We start from the raw sequence: 10,310 nt of genomic DNA, 5'->3' as shown, positions 1-10,310 counted from the left end.
AAATAAAATTAAAAAAAAATTATTTTTAGGATATTTGAAGAATAGAATATGTGAAATCTTTTTGTTGTTATTTATATAGGCAATTTTTCAATTTTTTTAAAGATCAGATTTTAGTATTGGCTTCATCTTGTTACAAATCTTTATTTGTGGAAGCTCTGGCCTCAAGATTTTTGTCTAAATAGAATCCTAGTCCTTTAAAGAATGCTGTTGTTATCAGAATTATTTTCCCTTTAGATTCAACAACTTTCTAAAAAGGAAATAGAAGACCTGCTTCGAAGAGGTGCTTATGGTGCAATAATGGAGGAAGAAGATGAAGGCTCTAAATTTTGTGAAGAAGATATCGACCAGATTCTATTACGCCGTACACAAACTATTACAATTGAATCAGAAGGTCGTGGGTCAACATTTGCTAAGGTATCAGAGTACTTTTATAATATAGAAATGATGCTCACATGCTTATTGAAATACAATGAACTGTATCCCCTCAATATTTAAACCTACTAAATTAGATCAAATCCCATTTCCCTTTATTGTTTTCTTATCTTTTATCAAATGCACATGTATTCTAATAATTGTAAAATTAGGGCCAGCCAGATAGCTCAGCAGACTAACGCACCAACTGAGGCAGAGTGCAGTGGCAGGAGTTCCATCCCTGGAGTGCTATGCCGGCCCTGCCCCTGGGGTGCACTGAGAAAGCAGCATCTGAAACTGGGCATGGTGGCACGCACCTGTAAATCCCAGTGCTTGGGAGGTTAATAGCAGGAGAATCACTGCAAGTCTGATCTATATAGTGAGACCGTGTAGACCTTGTACTAAATACATAAAATAATAATAATAACAGTAAAGTTGAATGATTACTAACAAATTTTATATATTAATTGAAGTAAAGCATTTTAAACCAAAGAAGTTTATAAATTAAATAATATGCATACCCAAAACCAAAATGTAATATTAAAGGCTCAGTTATCTTATATTAACTTTAAGAATTTAAAGACCCTAAAGGAAAGGAAGATTTCTAATTTTATTTTAAATATTAAAACCTAGCTGAGCATAATGGCACATGCCTGTAATCTAGCACCTGTGAGGCCAAGGCAGGATATCCATGAGCTTGAGGCTATCTAGGCTACATAGAAAGTTCAACAACAGTATGAACTACATAGAAAGGCCCTGTTTCAAAAATAAATAGTAAAATCCAATTTGAGGAGGAATAAAATGAAATTTATTTTTTTAAAGAAAACACTATATGTCCTTTTTGGAGAAAAAAATGTTGAGTTTATTAACTGCCTTTTTGTTTATTTTTTAACAGAAACATTGTACGCATGTCTTCCATTCATGTGAAGTTTGTTTTACTTATTTATAGTAGTCCACATCACCTGTACTCTCATAACGAGTTTTCTTCCTTTGGTTTTACTTACTTTCTCCATATTCCTCCATTCCATCCCTATCTTTGCTTCCAGCACAAAAGTGTACCTTCATGTGGAATCTTGTGATATAGTCCAGTTGCTTGCCTGAAAATAATGACACCAACTTTCAGTGCAACAAAAAAAGGTTTACATAGTGAAAATAAAGTAGTCTTGGAATGCTTTGCCGGCTCCACCCCCAGGGCATGCTGAGATGGTAAATGAGACTGGGCATGGTGGCATGCACCTGTCATCCCAGCGCCTGGGAGACTGAATACAGGAGAATCACTATGAGTCCAATCTACATAGTGAGACCCAATAGATCCTGTAGGCCCTGTCCTAAATACATTAAAAAATAAACCAAAATAGTCTTGGAGTTCTTGTATTTGTAACATTTACAAGGCATTCAAGAGGCGAAGTCCAGGGCAATTACAGTTACCCAGGATACTGATAAAGATTTGTGGGTTAATGATGTACACATACACCAACGGGGGGGGGGGTGGAGGGATGATATTCTAGAAGCTGTGGAAACAATTGCTGAGCTTCAGATTATAATCTAAATGTCACGATTGGGTAAATAAAACTTGGCTCTGATTTCTTTTCTGGGAAATGCTTACTTTTGATTCCTTGTTTTCTTTTTACTATATACAAATTCTTTTATGTCAGAAATTCTGAGAAATTTAGTTTTTACTGAAGGTAGAGTTAGCTTTGGTTATTATCTTTGTTATTAGGTGATTTAGTTACGCTTCTCTCTTTGCTTCTCTTTTGCTGAGGGAAAATACTTCAATGCCAAAATTAGGGAGGAAAGTTTAGCTCACAGTTTGTGGAGGTCTCAGTCCATGATCAGCTGGCGCCATAGCAGATTGGCACAGCAGAGGGGCAATAATTGCAGGCAGTGGAAAACAGCAATGAGAGCGAAAGATGAGAAGAGCAAGCTGCTTTTGCTCTCTTATATTGTAGGCAGCCTGCCCTCCGCCGGGGCAAGTTTGCACTCACACCATCTCTCAATCTTCTTTGCACAGGATGAGAATGTTTACAAAGTGAGTACCCTGGCCTTGTGCTGAGTAGTTTAGTTAAAAGTCTCAAGTTACCAATGTATCAACCATTATATTAGGTTATGCAAGAGGTATTCCCCTTAAGCTTTTTATTTTTTAAATTTTTTTCCATAATTTTATTGAGAAACAAATAGCAATGAGACAGTTTCAAACCAAATTGGTAGGACAGTTTCAATAAGTAACACATTGTATACATTCTTCCTAGTGGTTATTTGTTGTACAAGATGGGACATGATATCCTATTTACAAACTCTATTAGAACAAATCCCTCTATTCATTAAGAGAATGTAACTATATATCTATCCTAACCACTTTGAATACACAGATACAAAATGGACATTCATCTGTATCCCATTTTTTATTTAGTTTCATTATTTGAATATTATAGGTGTGTTAACTCAGCAAAATATTCTAAAAGAGTCCAGTAGCCCATAATAGTATTGGGTCTTCCGCTTGACTGGCAGTGTTAGAAATTGTTGACCTGAGTCCCCTACAGCTCAACATAACAGAATGGCTTTACTTCTTATATTTCGTTTTTATACTTTTCTGCTGGATGATTAAGACCAAGGTTAAGCAGGACCTATGCAACAAGAGTTGTAGCTTTGGGGTCTGATAAGGTCAGTGAAATCCCCTCAGGATTTATTCTGAGATCCTGTACCTCAGATTGTAGAACCTTTATCAGTGTCAGCCATGTGGATGAGTCACGGCCATTGCTTGGCCAATGTGCTCTCTGTGAAAGCCTGAGAAGAGAGTTTTCTCTCCATGTGAGCTTTTTTTAAAAAATATATATGGGGGGCCTGGCCCTAGCTCAGGTCTTTAAGTGGCTGCTTCCACAAAGCTGTCAGCCTCAGGTTGCTGGAGTTCGAACCTCACACCTCTCCAGCTGGCCAAAAAGTGCCCTGAAGGCATTCGAGGAACAAAAAAAAAAAAAAAAAGCCTTATTCCATTTTGGAACTGGAGAGATGGCTCAGTGGTCTAAAGCACCTACTTGGAACAAGCTTGGTAAAGCAGGGACCGCGGTTCTAATCCCCCAGTACCACATGCCAGCCAGCCCTGCCCCTTGGTGGGCTGAGCTGGCCACACACACAATAAATAAATGTAAAATAAATAAATAAAATACGCTTTAAAAATATATATGATTGACATAGGCATTCACAAAGCATTTAATAGCCATGTGTGAGTCTAGGCTTCATCATTTAAAATGGTAATGATAATATTCATGGAAGTCAGCACACCATTATTTGAATTCTGACTTTTAAGCTGATTGACCTTGAACAATTCTCTTAACCCCTATTAGTCTTTCTTATCTTTAAAGACCTGATAATCATGGTTCGTCTTTCCTACTATATGTGCTACATAAGCATTATTTAGATGACTATGATATACTTTAATTATAATTCTATGAGCCTCACCAGGCTCTCAGAATGAGAAACACTTAAGCATTTAAATATCTATGTTGAAGGCACAGATCAGGGTGCAACTGTTGCATTTACAAAGAAATCTAGCCAGCGATGGTGGTGCACAACCGTAATTCTAGCATTCTCAAGACTGAGCGGGATTGCTGAAAGTTTTCTGGCATCATGGGCTATTTACTGAGTTAAAGGTTAGTTTGGAATACATAGTGAGACTGTTAGAAAAAATACAAAAAAATACAAACTACAAGAGTACAGTTGTTCATTTGACTATTCCCAGTATTTGTGCAGGGATGCCACTAAATAGTGGAATATGACACCACATATTTATTCTCAGTAATGGTGGAAGTTAATATGATCTACTTTTCTGAAGAATTTCCAGGCTTCATCTGTATATCAAGTTGCCAATCCTGTTATCGGGATTTGTACAAAATAAAACATAGTATTAACTATAATCTGCATTTCTTTCTTTTTTTTTTTTTTAATTTTAGTACAGGGTATGCAGGGTCTCACTACATAGATCGGACTTGTAGTGATCCTCCTGTGTTCAGCCCCCCAAGAGCTGGGATTACAGGTGCAGTACTTCGCACAGTCTCAGTCACAGGTCTCAGCGTGCCCTGGGGGCAGGGCGGGCATGGCAGACTGGAGATCAAACCCCTGGCCCCTGCATCTGCCTTAACATGCACTTTAATCCACTGAGCTATCTGGTCGGCCCTTTGCATTTCTTTGTATTATCATATTATTTTTGATAAGGAGCTACATATGGAGCACAGTATTTAGAATATTTAGAATAAGTAAATATCAAATAGAATTCAGTTTTAACTTCATCAGTAAGTGGACCTTGTTTTGAGAGATTTTCGTAAGGTCAATCAAGTAGATTCTAGAATTAGAAGTTTTCTTGTCTGAGTTTTTGGGATGTAATGGGATGTGTGCTAAACCTTTAACAGTTTGGAATGGTGTTACTTTGAGCTACATCCCCAGCCTCCTGTAGTTTTTAAAAATCAGGTATAGAATGGAAGAATTTCAGTTATGTAACTTATGAAACATAACTGTCTGAAGTCTTGCTTCTTCATTATTGCATATTTGTAGGAGCCCAATCTTTGTGCTACTTTATATTGTAGGGAGATTGATTTCATCAGTTAACAGTCTCTCATTGCAAATAATAAACAGATTTAATGATTATAGGAATGTACTTCAAGACAGCTTTGGAGGAGGTAAAATACTGGGATTTAGGATTTAGAAGATATTGATATACTTTCCTTTGTAACATCTTCCACGGTGGTCATCATCTCATTGTCACAGTCCTTGACAATTATCACAGTCATTTTGAAAATAGGTTATATCAGTTAATAATAGCGTTTTGAATTATATAGGAAGTTTTAATTTTTTATTTGAAAAATAGATTTATTACTTTTCTTATAATAAACATAATAAAGATTCATCCTGAAGTATAGTTTTTTCTTGACAAATTATTTATCAGCAGTTACTTGATAACAGATACCCAGTTTAACATTGAAAGTTTCCTTTCAATATTTTCTATTTATCTTTTTGATAATATTGTACAGTTTATATAAATTGTATAAAAGTAGCCATTTACTAGCTTGTTTAAATCCAAAAACACAACCAGACTTGGAGGCACATGCCTGTAATTCCAGCTACTTGGGATTCTGAGGCAGGAGAATCTAAGTTGCCTAGGCAACTTAGAGAGATCCTGTCTCAAAAAAAAGAATGATGAAGTTATGATTAATGATAAGAGTTCCCTTGAGTTTGATCCCTAGTACCACCAAATGAAGAAAATAAGGGATAAAATTTGTTTTTTTCAAATTGGATATGTTTTTTATAAGGTGATATATCTTCTGTTATTTTGTTTTGCCATTGTAATAAACTTTGTGGCTATTAATAACACAATTTATTGTCTTATAATTTTGAATGCCTGAGTTCTAGCATCAGTCTGAAAGGTTTAAAAACTAAGGTGTCAGCAAGGTTGTTTTATTCTGCAGGGGAGATTGTTTTTTCTTATGTTTCATAGTTCCCAGGAGTCCTGCCTTCCTTGGCTCCTGGCCATAGTTCATTGAGCTGTGCTTTAGCTGTATCATATCATTTTTCTGTCTTAGAGTCAGATCTGTCTGGACCTCCTCCTTCTAAGAATATCAGTAATGACATTTGGTCCCACTTGGATAATATAAGATAATCTCACCATTTTAAGATGCTTAATATTGTCTCTAATTTTTTTTTTTTTTCTCCAGTACTGGGGATTGAACTGAAGCCCCTGCGCTTGCCAGGCGGGGTGCTTATTCTACTGAGCTATCTCCCTGGCCCTCTAAATTAAGACAACACAAGATTTCAAGGATTAGTACCAGGACTCTTTTGATCCATAATTGAGCCTACTGGCCATTTCCAAAAAGTAAAAACTTTGTAGTTTCATAGTATTAAAAGCTGGAGTTCAGAGGAAGAAGAATAGAGGGATTTGAACTCATTTTGTTATATTATTGTCACTTCTACTTACTAAATATGCTAGGAAGAGATACATTTTTAAATAGCAACAGTATCAACGCTTGCTTTATACAAGCAGGTTAAAACAGACTTCAACCTCAGAAGAATGCTAGATAGAACGAGTGAATGAATATACCTACTACATTGTAATTAGTAAGGAAAGCAGCACTTTAACCTCAGGAAGAGGCATTTTAATTTTATTTTGTATTTTAATTTTGTTCCTACTGATTTAATAGACATTTTGTAATGTTTCAGATTACAAATATGGATAAAATTGCATGTTCATTGTCCAGCTTCAGTATCAATTTATATGCTAAATTTGTTTCATGACTACTCTCATATTTCATGTTATTTTTTTAGTAAATCTTAGCTATCCTGTCCTCATCTTCATACATGTTTCATTGTATCACTAAAGAAAATGACTTCTAACTTAGCCACAATACAGTCATCCCATTCAAAAACAAAAATATAATTCCTTGATACAGCCTGGCATGCGGTACCAGGGATTGAATCCAGGTCCTTCAACTTACCAGGAAGGCAGTTAGACCGAGGCGCTATCTCCCCAGAGCCTTTGCCATAATTTTTAATATTAGAAAGTATATCTGTGTCCTATGTAGTGTCCTTTCCAAAAAGAAGATACATTTTTACTAGAAGTTTAATATTCACTAATAACAACTTATTTAGCTCTGCTGCTAAATTTCATTAAGCCTTTTACTTATACCATGTGTCAAAACTGAATTTTTAAACATGCTGTGAGTATATTATGTTTGTAAGATTTTTCAGTTGTGATAAATTCATATTCTATCCACAGTGCATATAATAATGTTTTAACTATGCATTCATAGATTTTTTTCTCTCACTTTTAAAATGCTTTGTAAACACCACTTTATGTATTTCAGGCAAGTTTTGTGGCATCTGGAAACCGGACAGATATTTCCTTAGATGATCCTAACTTCTGGCAAAAATGGGCTAAAAAGGCAGAAATAGATATAGATGCCATCAGTGGCAGAGTAAGTATTTCCTTCAAAATAATTGTATTTTGAGAGACTTTTGCAGTGTTGTGAGTAATGTTATCTCTAATTATAAAGCTTTACATTTTAAAAGGCCATCTATCAAAATGATCCCATGCATCAATGCCTAATATAAATTTTTTTGTTTAAGAAGTCATTGATGTAGGTGAGGCTCACAAATAATAATTTCTATAAAATTATTAAGCAGGTTTCTTACTAATGGAACAGTTTATGCCACTGTTCATCCACTTATTTCATGAATTTTACTTTTATCTTTCAGCTCTTTTTTCCTTAGTTCTAAGGAGATCATAAAAGGAACAGTTTAACAATATCACTGCCTTTTTCTTCTTTCCTATTATAATGGGCCATCATTAATGGCTGCTGATGTCAACAAAACAAAAAAATAGAAATCATTATTTGTGAGTCTTAACCTATATCAATGACATCTTAAATGATTAAATTTTATGTTAGGCTTTGATGCATGGGATCATTTTGATAGATGGCCTTTTAAAATGTAAAGCTTTGGTCTGACAAAATAGCTCAGAGAACTGAGTGCCTGCTTAGGCAAGGGCAGGGACTGGGGTTCCATCCCTGACACCGCATGCCACACTGGGTGGCACCCCCACCCCCACCTCACCCCTACCCCCACCCTTGGTGTGCTGAGACTGCAACAGGTCCCGGCGTGGTGGCACATGCCTGTAATCCCATTTCTGGGGAGGCTGAAAACAGAAGGATCACTAGGAGTCCATGCTGTGCAGTGAGACCCTATACCAAATACATTTTTTTAAAAAAGTAAAGTTTATAATTAGAGATAACATTACTTGCATCCATAATTATTACTACTTTATGTGTAATTGTAAAGTTACTATTATCTACTTATGGCATATTTGTATATATAAAAAGGCAATAGAAGCTGTGAAACACATTTAAGGAATTAACTGGATGTAAGATAAATTTATATGTCAGCCTAACAGAAGTACTAACAGAGGTAGAAAAACAAAATGCAAGAGAACTATTTTACAGTAGAAAAAAGATACAAAATACTTAGGGATATAAACATGAGCTTACTAAAGTGAAAGTTAAGAGATTTGACACTTGGAAATGAATATAGTCAAATGATGCTCATTATAGCAATTTATTTATAGTAGAATTTTTTTGAGGCACAGTCTCACTGTATAGCTCAAGATGGCCTCAAACTGATGGTAATCCTCCTGCTTCAGCCTCCTGAGTGCAGTAGCTACAGGCATGTACCACTATACCTAGCCTTATAGTAGAAATTTAGGCATAAATTTTCCACAGTACATGAATAGTACATCTAAACTGTCTACCGCAGTAATTTAACATAATCCTGTATATCTGTATGTACTAACATAGAACAAGATCTGAGATAGTTAAATTTTAAGAGTGCAAAATACAGAATAATAGTTATAGTGTAATCTCTGTTTATGATTTTTCAGTAGCATATTGGGACTCTATAGACAGTTATACAAACCTAATCTAGACCCAACAAGAACATATCACCAAACCAGGCATGTTGGTGCATACCTGTAAGCCCATTAATTGGACAATTGAAGCCAAAACCATTACTTCAAGGCCAATTTGGGGCTTGTCCTACACGGGGTAGCAAGACTTTCTCAAAAAGAACTTTAACTGTGAACCTAACATCATTCTCACTTTAGAACTGATGGAACCAGACAGAAGTGCATCTCTTGTGTAGAGCTTGTATTCTATTTATTGGCTAAGATAGCTGTAAACAAATATATAAGATAATTTTGGAAAGTAAAGGAAATAAAATAGTAAGATGGTAGAAAATGCTAGATGCCCTGGCAAGCTCAAGGGTCTTAGTTCAATCCCCGGTTCCGCCAAAAAAAAAAAAAAAAAAAAAAAGAATGCTAGATGACTGGAAGTACATTAGAGAAGAGTGTTTCCTGAGGTCACTCTGAGGGAACATTTATACCAAGATTTAAATGATGTGGTAAAGTGAACCCAGTGTAAGGCTATGAGGCGAAAGATTTTGAGGCAGAGGAAATCACAGTGGGTCACTTGTGAAAATGAATTTATGGATTCCAGGTAGACACTGTGGCAGAATTGGAGAGAGAGAGTGAGCATGGTGATAAGTGAAAGTTTCTCAGTAATGTAAAAGGTATTTCAGTTTAAGTTGTTGCTAATGAATTAAACCTGAATTGAGTACACAGAATTTGAATCCCTAATTGTTTTTTGTATGACTCATACAGAAAACTAAAACATGTTTATAGGTCTTCAAAATATTTATAACTTTTTATTAGTGCATATTAGTTATGCAGAGTAATGGAATTCATCTTGGGATGTTTGCACATGCATATAACATAACCTTGATTTCCTCTATATCTTCACCACCCCTTGCCTACCAAATATTCATAACCTGCAAACAATATTTCAATTCCTGGATATATTCTTTCTTTTAATTTTATCTTTTAGATCAATTTATATCACAAAGATTTACTTTAGCATTTATGTTAAAAGCTGAAAACCAAATGAATTAAATTATTAGGGAAACATTATAAAGGCTAAATTCAGCCTAAAATATGTTTTATAGTCATTGCTGAATCATAATAATTTTCATATTAATAAAGTAAATACCAATTTTTTTTTTGTTTATGTATTTAGTACAGGATCTTTAGGGCTTTACTATGTAGATGGGAATCATAGTGATCCTCCTGTTTTCAGCCTTCCAAAGCGCTAGGATTACAGGCACATGCCAGTCTCAGTTGCTGTTTCAGGGTCCCCTGGGGGTGGGGCCGGGGCCTGCATTGCACGGCTTGTGGTGCTGAGAATCGAACCCTACCCCCTGCACTCTGCCTAAACGGGCGCTTTAGTCTACTGAGCTATCTGGCTGACTCTCTAAATACCAAATTCTTTTAAACCTATGTCTATTTTCATGAAATTATAGATGTATGGTAG

The 10,310-nt window shown here is 35.6% G+C and overlaps 1 protein-coding gene across 12 annotated transcripts in view; it reads left to right on the top strand.

The window, feature by feature from the left end:
• Chd9 (chromodomain helicase DNA binding protein 9) overlaps positions 1-10,310 on the top strand; it is a 225,957-nt gene that overhangs the window by 163,512 nt on the left and 52,135 nt on the right. For all 12 annotated transcript variants that reach the window (XM_023721770.1, XM_023721774.1, XM_023721772.1 and 9 more), the window contains 2 exons: positions 235-414; positions 7,260-7,370. In XM_023721770.1, coding sequence (XP_023577538.1) covers positions 235-414; positions 7,260-7,370 — 291 coding nt within the window. The remainder of the gene's footprint in view (positions 1-234; positions 415-7,259; positions 7,371-10,310) is intronic.

Source organism: Octodon degus, unplaced genomic scaffold (assembly GCF_000260255.1).
Source record: "Octodon degus isolate 3935 unplaced genomic scaffold, OctDeg1.0 scaffold00085, whole genome shotgun sequence".
NCBI classification, from domain to species: domain Eukaryota; kingdom Metazoa; phylum Chordata; class Mammalia; order Rodentia; family Octodontidae; genus Octodon; species Octodon degus.
The sequence above is the reverse complement of the archived record's forward strand: the minus strand, read 5'-3'. Positions and strand labels throughout refer to the sequence as shown.